The sequence below is a fragment of the Bremia lactucae genome (genome assembly GCF_004359215.1).
Source record: "Bremia lactucae strain SF5 chromosome Unknown BlacSF5_NotPlaced_49_SHOA01000009.1_1371882bp, whole genome shotgun sequence".
In the NCBI taxonomy this organism is placed as follows: Eukaryota; Oomycota; class Peronosporomycetes; order Peronosporales; family Peronosporaceae; genus Bremia; species Bremia lactucae.
Genome location: NW_027152062.1, coordinates 742,587 through 756,392, shown reverse-complemented (window position 1 = coordinate 756,392; position 13,806 = coordinate 742,587). Strand labels below are relative to the sequence as shown.

The 13,806-nt window shown below is 43.0% G+C and overlaps 1 protein-coding gene across 1 annotated transcript; it reads left to right on the top strand.

The window, feature by feature from the left end:
* Positions 1-4,141: 4,141 nt before the first annotated feature.
* CCR75_008738 (uncharacterized protein) lies at positions 4,142-4,543 on the top strand (the record flags this gene model as incomplete). Its single annotated transcript, XM_067966788.1, has 1 exon — positions 4,142-4,543. One exon carries the CDS (start codon positions 4,142-4,144, stop codon positions 4,541-4,543), a length of 402 nt encoding a protein of 133 aa, XP_067820320.1.
* Positions 4,544-13,806: the final 9,263 nt, after the last annotated feature.

The following is a 13,806-nucleotide window of genomic DNA, read 5'->3' as shown; positions in this document are numbered from 1 at the left end:
CCGAGGTCAGTCGTGAGACTTGACTCTCGAGATCCGCAATACGTCGTTCAGCAGCGTTTAACGCATGCGACTGAACGGATGAAGGTAAGGCAGCCGCGAGCGGGTGGTCGAGATCGCCACTCCTATCGAGTGCCGCCTGTACTAATGGATGTGGGTGGGAATCAACGTTTCCTTGTTGGAAGGTTGCTTGCCCACCGCTCCGTGAGGCAAGGGTATCAGATCCTCGTCCAATGGAAAGGTTACCCGAAGAGTTTTGACTCTTGGGAACCGATCGATATCCTACGTGTTGATGTGCCCGGCTTGGTTGCTGCCTATGAAAAGGAGCACCAGCTGAGGCCTCTTCGCTAGTCTCAAATGGACTAGCAGAGAGCGTTGTGAGAAGAAACAGGGGGTACAGTGCCGCCCATGCTTTTTTTCACACGCAAGCGGGCGAAACTAATTCGCTGCGACCGCTGTTTCATCGCATCGAAATACGGATGAATGCGGCGCAGGAATTCCGCCTCGTATTGGTCGGGCGTTTCATTTGGACGCAACACGACCGGGATCGGGAAAATACGCCCAAGCGATTTTCCCTGAGCCCTCCATGATTGAAAGACGCCATAATAATTATGTGCGTCTACAAGAGCGCGCTTTAGGACGACGGTCTTGGCCCTTTAAACGAGGCTATTTTGATGGAGGGGGCATCTTTGGTATGCCACCCGTCACATAGTCACGTTCTAAACGACTGGCTTGTGACACTGACTGAGCACGTTCACGTGTCGTCGGCGGAGCTTTAGGCTCCGAATCCTCTATGCCAGAACCATTATGGATTATGGTCTGAATATAAGGCGTTGTGGTTATACCCAACGGAGAAGCGGCTGCGCCTTTATGGTCTGCGCTCTCATTACCTGTCGCTAAGCTATCCAGCGTAGACGACGAGACAGCATTCGTAAATGCTGCTGTCTCCATGTTGTGAGCCATGAGAGAAGTTTGGATGGGCAATAATGCGCCCTCATCCTTCCTCATTAGCTCGTTGTCCGCATCACTACTATGAGGTGACGGCAACGATGTCGACTCATTGTAGTCGACAATCAGCGACGGACCAGCATCCTCACTGTTAAAGTGGAATGGATCCTTAAGCCCCGTTAACTCGTCAGCAGCAGTAGCTGTCGGCGTTTCGACTAAGGCATTGGACTCTGCCGGCGTGTTAACGCGGCGCGTTCGCTTAGTGCGAGGTTGAGTGCGCGTCTTCGCTGACGACCCACCAATGTGGCCCCTTTTATGTGGCATCTTTGGCGCCGTGTATGGAAACACAGGTCGCTAGGTGAATGAGAAAACTAGCGACGCGTTAAGCAGCTCGCAGTTCCTCCTTCCTCTTTGACGAATTTAAAAATGTAAATTCGTTCATAAATGGGGGGATGGTGTAACCGGCTAAAGCTGCCTAATGTTACACAGTCCTCGCTAAGTACACTTGGTGTATTTAAGGGGATGATCAATTACTTAAACAAAGTAATTAGACCCACCACTCGGGTGTGGTTCACATTTGTGTATGTGGTGCACATAGTGCACCACATTAGGAAGGATGACGCCTAGCGTCAATCCGTTATGACGGCTAGCGTCATCCGTTATGACGGCTGGCGTCATCCGTTACGCGAGGTATCTAGAAATATACACTCGCAATACATAGTAGTGTTATCTACAGAGATGATTTTTTTTATCTTCCAAGTTATATTTAATGCGATTAAATATAAATTAGTCTGAAAACTACTTTCTACTTAGTAAGTGCGCACGAGGAGCCGGATTTCCGCTCCCGTGACGACACTTAACTAAAGTACTTGGGCGTTGAATGAGGTCGCGAACGTGCCTACCACAACTACCTCACTTCACGCAAGAGAAGCCGGTCTAACCGCTTCCTCGCTTTGCTAGGGTGTGTGGCTAATGATGGTAGGTGGCATGACAGTTTGCTTGAGGTTCCTGTGAAAGAAGGAGGTTTGGAGCGATGGGAAGAGTAATCTTGAGGGAAGATGTCTCGAAGATGATCTTCCGAGATTGCGATGTGGAGCTTTAGGAGACTTCCTTGCGTCGCTCGCGAAACTCAGATTAAAAAGACTAAAAAGTGTCTTATTTTAGAGCGTGGCTGCATTAGGACGTGCCCGCCACAGTGGGGATGAGAGCATTTTTTTCGTAGGTATCAGCAGCTAAATTTATTATTACTTATCGTGCGCACAAGTCATTTTGTGTGGATTGCTCCTACTGTGACAGAACGCTGTGCAACTTTGGTAAGGTCGCACAGCGTTAGTACGGAGGAAGAGTGCAATAAAGCATCTTGTTGTTTGTGGTAGTGGAAATGTTAATTTCGGGGACTGTTTTTATTTGTAGATTTTGTCATATGTATCCTACAATGACTCTAATGAGGTGTTGGCTACAAGCCACGGGGACCTTTATGTTGGAGTAACTGAACATTATAAACTTCAATTAAAATGCTAATTCGTATTTAATATTACTTACTATTGAGTAGCTTTGAATGAATTCGGACATTTATATTATTTGCTTAAAATTAAAGGAAAACAAAATTTAGGAAGCTACTATAACAATGTCCAAATTTATTTTAATCAAGCTACTGCTCGTCACCATATCTGTAAAGCCCCCTTATTATGGGATTACATATTAGCTTTATAGATTTGAGGACCGGTAATTTCCGAAATATATTGTTCTGACTCAAACCACTGATTTTAAGCCACTTGAAGCGGTAGCTAGACGCAGCGATAGTATACTTAGCGCGTCGAAGCATTTTAGATTATCCTTATCGGTCAAAACTAATTTCGATGTTCGTCCACCGATGGGAGTGATAATTACGTGTATTTTGTGTAGTCAGGCAAGTGCTACTCCATAGCCCAATTTGTATTATTTAAATTATAATACCAATTACAGTCCTTAGCCTGCAAATTATAAATCAACTTCCGGCGTGCCATGAAAGTGGGGTGCTAGATCTAGCACTACTTCACAATTTTAGTTGTAATTTGGGCAGTACACCGGCCACGGTCGTCAGACCTCTGGTAAATGCAAAAAAAATATCGCTAAAGTGGAAGGGCTCGTTGAGCTTTAGGGATATACACTGGCTGTAGAAGAGGCTACACAGGATGCTAACACAGAGGATGACAAACGCACATTGTTACCAGGATTGTCACACGATATTGCTTATATCGAACAAAGGACGACACTGCGTCGGCCCATGTTTCTAAAATTGAGTATGGTACGTTGTAACAACGTACCATCTCAATGGTGGGTTGGCAGAGTATCTGAGTGCTCTGCGTTCTCTTGTACACAATTTAGATAGTTGGAGAACTGGATTAGCCAATTAACAGGTGAACCAGGATTCTCTAAGTTAATATCGCCCCATACAAGGTCCCCCTACACGGCTCACTTAGGGTTGTCTACTTCCTCTGCTTACTACTGTCGGTATTACAACTGATAGCACTTGTTGACGTCCGGGAAGAGTTGCTTTTACACGCTTCTTAGCGTCACGACACTTGGAAAGCAGCTCGCTAAAATGTATGCCGTTCGTTTCAGCTCTCTTTTGTGCAAATTTAATTTATTTGTGTGGTATTTCTTTCTGGTTCTGGCATTTTCATTTCGTGTGACCTTACTCATGTTTTTGTATGGTTTTCGATTTATGTCTGATTTTGTGAATTTTCCGCTTTCCGCCTGTTGATTTTTCCGCCGTCTTTCGTTTTTCTTACGTTTGGTTTATGATGTCATTGAACCCTCAAGAATGGCCTCGGACGCCATTACTATAATGCTTATGGAAATGGTTGACAAGCAGCAGTAAATGCTTGACGACATGACCAAGCGTGAGGTAAAAGTTGAAGGGATCAGCTTACCTCAATTTCACGGCAAAATGGAGAGTCTGTTGATTTGTATTTCGAACAACTTACTCAGTACTTTGACGCAAGGAATACTGATTGGCGCGATGCCAGTCAAAGCTCTCGAATCTTAACAACTACTACCGCCAATTTCAAGGAAATTGCTGCAGCCTGGTACAGTTTGAATCAGCGATACATTAAGGGCATGCAAGGCCTTATAGCGCAGTTACTGACGAATTTGTTCCCCCTGATCTGTAAGAACGCTTGCGTGATCAATTGTACGCGCTCAAGCAAAAAAGATGTCCAAGCTTGGAAGTTTTTTTTTGCGTTTTCATGAAGCTATTGTGCAAGTTACGGAGATGAGCGAGTTGGACAGAATCACGTACTTTACGCGACGCCTTCTTAGTCCCACTCGTGAAGAAGTACAATACCGTCGGTGTGGTACATTGTCTCAAGCTATGAAGATTCCGTTTGAATGTGATCGATCGCATAATGTCCGCGGAAAGAGTTATCGTTCGCCAGTATATTCGCAGGACCGATCACGTGCATCTTCAAGTCAGCATTATTCTTACCAACCACCTCCGCCACCGCGTGCTCAAAAAATGAAGAGTAATGGAGATCGAATCATGATTTATCATCTTCAGTATCTTCGTCAAAGAAATGTCGCTCAGGTCATGTCATCGAGCAATGTTACAATTTAAAAAAACAAGAAGCATGCTCATAACAATCGACCAAATCAATTGGCTGCTAGCTTCAATGCTTTCGTATCTTATGCGGTGACGAACTCTTCAACTTCTATTGCACGCTCAGTGGAAGAAGGGGAAATTGTCGAAGTGGAAGAGATATCGACATCGGCTATGAAACCGGTACATTCCGAGAATGAACATGTTCGTAAACAAGAAATTTGCAACGGAACACCTCTCACTATAATATTTGACAGTGGTGCAACCTGAAATGTCGTTTGTCCAGGTTCGGTTGAGAATATGGCACACTCTGGTAGCTTCCAAGTCACAAGATTTCATGGAACTGCAACTCGAGCTCGTTCCATAAAGAAAGGTATTGCAACTATCGAATTTGATCGATATAAATTTTGCAATTTACAATTCATGGAGGGGCCATTGGGCTCTGCTAATGATGTCATCTAAGGAAAACCGTGTTTAGCAAGTATCAACCTCAGTTTAGTTGGCGTTCTCCTGACATTTCGTTTCCGCGCGATTATGTACCGTCGATGAGCAGTAATCGGGAACCATCTACTTAGATTGCTGTAGAAATTGCGGCTGTGGACTTTAAATGCAAAGTCAAGAAACACAGTACGGTGAAGCTCACCGTGTGAAGATCTGTGATGTTATGCCAGAGAGTGATACGGTACCGCAACCGATCAGTACTCTTATGAATGAGTTCAAAAACGGTTTTCACGAGACATTTCCTGATGGTCTTCCACCTTCGCGTCGTGTTGATTTTGATCTTACAATGGAACCGGATGCTGTACCTAGCAACCGTGCTCCGTTTCGCCTATCCAAAGTCGAAAATGATGCACTTGATATGTTCGTGTCACAAAAGCTTAAAAAAGGTTATATCGAGAATTTGGATTCTTCATGGGTACCGAATATATTTGGGGTCCCCAAAAAGGACCCCATAACTGGAAACATATCCCAATCTCAGCGGGTAAGCTCAGACAATGCGCATTTGCCTCTTAATATACCACTTTCTCGCATCGACGAAAGTTTTTAAGAGATGTGTGGCTGAGTCATCCTTTCATTCTGGATCTGGCTCAAGGGCACCATCAAATGCGGGTTACATCTAAAAGTCGCAAGTATACTGCCTTTCGAACACATGCTGAAACCTATCAGTGGAGTGAGGCTCCTATCGGACTGGCTCGTATGTCTGGTGTTTGGTCTCGTCTCATGAGAGTACTTTTTGCAAAATACCAATTTATTGTCGTCAATTTAGATGAAATATGTGTGTTCTCCACCAGTATAGACGCACACGTTAAGCATCTTCGAATTCGTTTTGAGATTCTTCGCAGTTAAAAGTTATTCTGTCATCAGTCAAAATAATGTCATTTTGGCCAGTCGGAAGTGAAGTTTCTTGGACATATAATTTCGGCTAAAGGACTTACCGTGGACACTCGCAATACAGAAGCCATTGCAAAGTGGCCGATTTCTACCAACCGGAAACAACTTTTAAGTTTCTTGGGTTTGGCTGGTTGTTATCGTCGTTTATCATTGACTATTATCAGCGATCGAGATTCTAAGTTCGTCTCAAAGTTTTGGTCATCTCTTGTTAAGTTGATTAGAATTCGTCTACACATGACAACTTCTTATCGTGCGCAAGCTGACCGACAAACAGAACGACAGAATTTAATCTTAGAAGATGCTATACGCTGTATGATTTGCGTATCATGGACGTGATTGTTCTGACCATCTCGGGACAATTCAGTATGCTCATGCTGCTCTACGCTGTATGATTTCGTATCATGGACGTGATTGGTCTGACCATCTCGGGACAATTCAGTATACTCACGCTACTCTCGTCAGTGCATCAACTGGCATGTCACCTTTCGAAATTGAAACTGGTCGTTATGAATGCTGTAGGCGGGCACGTCGTAATGCGGCCACGCTCTACTTAAGCACACACCCTAGCACAGCGAGGAAGCGGTTTGCACCTGCTTCTCTTGCGTGCAGTGAGGTAGTTGTGGTGGGCGCGCAAGCGACCTCACCCAACACTAAGAACTCTGGTAAAGTGACGTCACGGGAGCGGTAATCCGTCTCCTCGTGCGCACTTACCAAGTAGGTAGTAATTTTCAGACTGATTTATATTTAATAGAATTAAATACAAATACCTATTTTTACCAATTAAAATGTTATCTCTATAGATATTGTATTGGGGTGTATCGTTACATGAAATTATTACTAAAAGGTTGTTAATTAATATTATCTAAAAGGTAGATAATATTTGGAGGAAATTACTTTTTATAGTAATTTCCTGAATTCTTATCCATAAATAGGTATAGACCATTATGTCTATTTATTCCGCAGACTAGTCAGCTGTAGAAGTAATCAAAGAGAGTTACGAGATAAGATAGATAAGAATTCATTTACATGTTTAGTACTAGTTTATAGTTAAGACAACATTTACAAAGATAGATTAACAAGACACTTAACTATATTAATACAGTTTTCATTTTACACTCTTAAGCTAACTTGCCTTAAGAGAAGTCTTCCTCTAGACGTACAGTGTACGTCACCTAACGAGAGGCACCACTCACATCTGAAGCAGTGTGAAGTGGACTTGTACTGAAACAGTACAAGTCGCAGTGCCCCGTTACACCTGGTAGCACTTTGTAGTCCGTCCAAGGACCACACTTCCCACATTTAACGTGGATATGTTAGATGGTAGTGGGAATACGCATCACGTTTCCCCTGAAAGCTACTCCTTTCTAAGTGATATAGAAAGGAGTGCGGTTGAACGATTGAGTTCATCCGTAGGAAACGATGCAATCCTGGCATTACTGTCCAACTTAGACAGAGATGCCCTCCATTCAACCGTCGCCAAGTTCATACAACATGAACTTGACGAGATGAAGGAAAAAGTAGCCTTGCTGAATCAGCAAGGCTCTCAACAGGCGGAACTGTTGAGATTACAACAGGTACAGACCCCTGTACCTGGGATGACGCAAACGCGTCGTCCGGAAGCCTTAAAGATTGGTATCTCTAAGTATAGGAGAGTTCAAGAAGACTCCCTCTTAGGATGGTTTGTCGAGTTGGACGATGCCATAAGGGCTAGTCACTTCGTCGACGACCAAATGTTCAAGTCGCATTTGCTCAGTCAAATTTGGCAGGTCGTGCCAAAACTTGGGCACTAGGCCTTAAGTTGCGCGACTTATATGTGTTTGGATCGCTAGAGGCTTTTAAAGCACGGGCCAAACAGGCGTTTGAACAGCCTAGGGCTGAGTTCAAAGCTCGACCAGAGCTTCTGAAACTCAAGCAATGCAAGCGTGATGTTCACGCTTATGCCCAGCGCATACGACTCTTAGCGAGTTGTATCACGAACAATCCAGTTCATGAACACACGTTGATTATGGTGTTCATGCAAGGTCTTACGGATGGTTCCGTAAAGGCCCAACAGTTCCGCTTGGAACTGGATACGCTTGAAGAAGCAATATACGTTGCGGAACAGGAGGACTTCAGCTTGAGACAGGCTCAAGCTAATTCGTCATCATATCGTCCTCCAAGATGACACGAACTGGGAGGTTCAGAAGCTATGGACCTCTCTTATGTCGAAAGCGAGAAATCTCGTTTTTCGAACAGTAAGCGATTGCCGAAATGCAATCGCTGTCAGAAGTTAGGACACTACGCTCATGAGTGTAGTGCTCCACGCCCAGTACCGAGAGGTACTGAACGTAATAATGGACGGAATGCCAAAAAGGGCAACGGTCGCGGGTCCGACGTTGTTGCGAAATCGCAACAGCGAGGCGGACCGCCAAAAAAACTGTCGGGGCCAGTAGGGGCTCAACGCCCTACTGATCCAGCAACCTCAAGAGAATTCGCAAATCTCTTGACGAAAGTTGCTCCAGACACACAATCATTATGATTCTCTGCACCAGGTAATGAGGTGATGAGGTATCCCACCAAGTGACAAATGATTTGTCACTTAGAGCCCTAGTGGACTGTGGAGCGTCGGATAACTTTATTCGTCGCCAGTCGCTAGAGGGTCGTAGGCTCAAATATGTTGAGCGCGGCATCCCTCCAACGAGGATGACGGTGCGTCTAACGACAGGCGCATTGATACCAGTAATGAAACGCATAGTGAAATTTCACTACACGTTAAAGGATTTACAGTACGATGATGATTTCATCTCTTCCCACGTTCTAAACACGAAGCTGGAAAGCAAACAATATGCGGATTACTACATCTTCAAGAATTTATTGCTAGCGTCTTCAGTCCTTAATATTTACGCTGTTTACACCATGGCCACGACTAAATCTAAATCATAACAATGACAAAAATCAATAAATATACGCATTTCATGTGTAACGGGCTAGAGTTGCCCTAATGTTACACAGTCCCCATTAAGTACATTTGGTACTTAAGGGGATGGTCAATTACTAAATAATAGTAATTAGACCCAACACTCGGGTGTGGTGCACATTTGTGACCAACCCTTGTGGATGTGATGCACATGGGTGCATTCACATTAGGAGGGATGACGCCCAGCGTCATCCATGATGACGGCTAGCGTCATCAGTTACGCGAGGTATCTATAAAGATACGCTCGCAATACATATTAAATGATATCTATAGAGATATCATTTTAATTGGTAAAAATAGGTATTTGTATTTAATTCTATTAAATATAAATCAGTCTGAAATTTACTACCTACTTGGTAAGTGCGCACGAGGAGACGGATTACCGCTCCCGTGACGTCACTTCACCAGAGTTCTTAGTGTGTTGGGTGAGGTCGCTTGCGCGCCCACCACAACTACCTCACTGCACGCAAGAGAAGCAGGTGCAAACCGCTTCCTCGCTGTGCTAGGGTGTGTGCTAAGTAGAACGTGGCCGCATTGCGACGTGCCCGTCTACAGGTCCTGTTTACACTAACCTTCCAGAGGTTCAACAGAGCCTAGGTCTTCCCCCAGATATAGCTACTTAAAATGTGTCATTCAAGCAACGTTAGTCACACGGATTATTATTAGCCTCTAAGTTTGCGATTTAATTTGTTATGTTGGAACCAAAGCAATTTTTGAGAGACAATGAGAAGTCTTGCACAAATTGTTTAATATTATAGGCGTAGAAGCATCCCGACCTTAGAAGGAGCAGAAAATTTGCTTAAAATGATGCGATTATAAGATATAAAAATGATGTCGAGTATCATATTCAAGATAAGCGCCAGCATTGCTTGCTATACCCGAAGCCTGTATCACGGTGTTAGCCATTGTCGATGAACGCAGACTTTCAACTATCGCGAGAAGCATGGCAATTTCATCAAGGTTAAGGCCTTAGTGTGACCTCCACGATTACTTTCTTAGAAGTCGCAAAAATTTTCGTGCGACGCTGCCAACGACTATGCTTTACAACCCTGCAAGTTTTATCCTTTGGGACATGAAGGTGGCACTAATATCGATCGCGGCTTACAAAATGTGGTCCCCGTTTTTTTTCTTCCCAGAGAAGGTAGCTTAAAGCTAGCATCTTACGTGAGTTGAACACGCAAATATTGGCCGTTTCTCTTGACCTCCTCAAGCAAATGTAAAATGCTCTTAGTTGCGTAATTGGCTTTTATCTGGGCTCGGCCTCGTCATATTTATTTGGCGCAAGGCTTATAATTTTAATAAATTGTGCATACGGAGAAGTTTTTTAAGTTTTGAAGAGTTAACAGGGTCAATACTGAGCCGACGGGAGGGTTATGAGCGTTTCTAGCTACGAGACTTTAATAGCCGCCGGTTTCCTTCGCGGAATAAGCTACAACGACCTTAAAACAACATTAATTGACTCGCTATGCAGCAATAATTCTATCAGATAATTCGTCTAGATTGTTGCAGCCTTTTTTGTATTCTAGCTACCATTTTCAATATGGTGGTCGTACAAAAAGGAATCGTTATTCAGCCCAACTTTCTTTCTTCAGCCCTCCCACCTATCATATTTATGACGTCTGATTCGTCAGAATAAAACATGCAAAGAAGTTATTAAATTAACATCACATTAAATTGTGATAAACTTTAGATTTTACATTTTTCTTACTTTTAATCTAAATATAATAATTGTTGCAGATGCTGTTGGTGCTGTTGGTGCTGTTGGTGTTGTTAGTGCTGTTGATGCTGCTGATGCTGCTGATACTACTGGTGCTTATTGACGACAGGTTCTCGATTTCGGCCTTCCGACATCTTCTCGCATTCGGCCTTCCGAAATCTTCGACACTAAACACGAGCAGAAAAAGCAACATGCTCAAACGGTATATAATTCACTGTGTTGAACCCCTAGGCATGCCACGTGTCCGCACCTGTACAGGATCACGAGTATCTGTCCCTGGATTTGCTTGGACGTAGTCAAGCAGCACACGTTTGCGATGATTGGAGACATTCTCGGTCATCCGCAATTCTCTTTAGTGTTGCCGTAATTTTAATTGGCACAGTATCATCATCCATATGCACTATATCAGCCATGCTGATCAAAATCGTGAATATACAGTGGTATCACTTGATGGTGAAAAGCATGGGTGCAAAGATAGCCCATTGTGGATGCCAATAAGGCTAAACCAAAATGCAATCAGTTGCAGTCAATTTTGATCGCCGTCTATCTTTCAAGTGTTCAAACCTTAACAATCTTGACTATCATCAAGGCGCCACTGGTACTGCCGATGAGCTCTGCGCAGACCGGCTACTAAAATCTTTCCGAATACCTCTATAATTTATGGGACCAAGCTGCATAATGACTATGGCCCGCTGCTTTGCATTTTTTGCACAATGACAGCAAGCTGACCTTCGCAGGCGAGGCAAATCGCCGACTATACTGATTGTAGATCACCTGTAATGAACATTTTTTTAAGACACGAGGAAAGTGTGTCTTGTGCTAAGGCACAAGTAAAGTCGCCAACGTTAGCAGCCATGAAGGTCTATCTCGTGACGAGCTCGTTGGCCGCCAAAATAAAGGACAGCTACAGTCAGGACGAACTTTGTCGCCTGCTGTTGAATTACTTCGGTGGACGAAAGGTCTCTCTTCCGTCGCACTTAGCCAATGAGAACGTCCTGCTTTATCTCACTTTAATGTTTAATGATTTATATTAGATACGACGCCTAGTTCGGGTAGTCAGTAAATTGACAGTTTCCAGCAAAACCAGCAAACAATTCAACACAAAAACCTGTTGAAACAGAAATCCATTTTATTTAGCAGCATGGCGCTCTCTAGCCGCGATGGTATTACATGCCCATAGTGGTGTTAAAAGCGCAGGAAAGCAGCAACAAATCGCATCTTGTACACCAGCCAAGTCACCTCAAGGTACTCTCGAAGCTGAAGGGAATGCAACATGTATTTTTAGAAGTTGGTCTCAAAATCTGCAATGGTTGTGACAGCAACAAGTTTCTTCTAAGCTTCATTATATTTTATTTGCCAGGCTTTTAACGTTTGAAATGCTGTCCTTTGCTTGAAAAAAATGCTTTTGCTGATATCCTAGTGGCAAAGCAAGTAAGATGCATCAGGAAAGGTTTTGTAAAAGCGCGCTATGATAGCTTTGCAAAAACAACTAGTGCTGAGGCTAGAAGACACACGTTTACGATTTGCCACACGTATCACTGAGGCGTTTAAGTGGGGGCAAGCAAGAATTTTTACTTCTTCAAATTACCTATTGCCTACCTCTTTTTGTGCATTTGACAACAACAGCATAGTGCATTAGCATCAATTGCTGCCTTTGCTTGTTCCAGAAAGTGTAGAACTGCTGGGTGGTGCTCATTGCAGGTTTTCAGCGATAAAAGTGTTGAGAAAAGTTCAAAATGACTCAATGTTAGCGTCGAAAGTTGTGGTATATTTTCATATAAAGGTATAAGTATATTAGATAGATATTCAGAATTATTTTTATACTATAGAAAAAAACATTTTTTTCTTATTTTTAAAATATATGTCTAAAATGAGTGCCCACGTAATGGAAAAGCTGTGGTTAAAAAAAATTCTCCGACCAATTAAAAGCCACGACTTTCGATCAATATATTAATAAATGATCGGTGGGAGCTGATTAAAGAAAATGTGCAGGCTGAATAAAAATTCCCTAATAAATCATGAAACAAATTATATATCTTTACGCCCATTGAAACATTCCGAAATCGCTTTTGCAAAAGAATGTATGCAACCGTGAATAGACGAATGCTTTGGGTGTGCCACGCACTTTTGTGTTTGAGTATGGAGAAAGGTTTACGTTGTAACGGGGTGTATCGTTACATGAAATTAACACTTAAATGTTGTTAATTAATATATTATTCAAAAGGTAGATAATATTTGGAGGATATTACTTTATATAGTAATGTTCAGAATTCTTATCCATAAATAGGTATAGACAATTATATCTATTTATTCCGCAGACTAATCAGCTGTAGAGGTAATCAAAGAGAGTTACAGATAAGATAAAGATAAGAATTTAAATACATGTTTAGTATTAGATTATAATTAAGTTAGCATTTACAAGATAGAAAGAGACACTTAATTATACTAATACAGTTTTCATTTTACCCTCTTTAAGCTAGTTACCTTAAAGAGAAGTCTTCCTCTGCATGTACTAGTGTACGTAAAATAACGTAAGGCACCAATCGCAACTGAAGCAGTGCGAAGTGCGGAGTGGACTTGTACTGAAGCAGTACAAGTCGTAGTGCCCCGTTACACTTGGTAGCACTTTGTAGTCGGTCCAAGGACCACATTTTCCACATTTAACATGGACATGTTAGATGGTAGTGGGAATACGCATCACGTTTCCCCTGAAAGCTACTCCTTTCTAAGTGATATAGAAAGGAGTGCGGTTGAACGAATGAGTTCATCCGTAGGAAACGATGCAATCCTGGCATTACTGTCCAACTTAGACAGAGATGCCCTCCATTCAACCGTCGCCAAGTTCATACAACATGAACTTGACGAGATGAAGGAAAAAGTAGCCTTGCTGAATCAGCAAGGCTCTCAACAGGCGGAACTGGTGAGGTTACAACAGGTACAGCCCCTGTACCTGAATTGACTCAAACGCGTCGTCCCGAAACTTTAAAGATTGACATATCTAAGTATAGGGGAGTCGAAGAAGACTTCCTCTTGAGATGGTTTGTCGTATTGGACGATGCCATAAGGGCACGTCACATCATCGACGAGCAAATGCAAGTCGCATTCGCTCAATCAAATTTGGCAGGTCGTGCCAAAACTTGGGCATTGGGCTTTAAGTTGCGCGACCCAAACGTCTTTTCGTCGCTAGAGGCTTTTAAAGCCCGGCTCAAACAGACG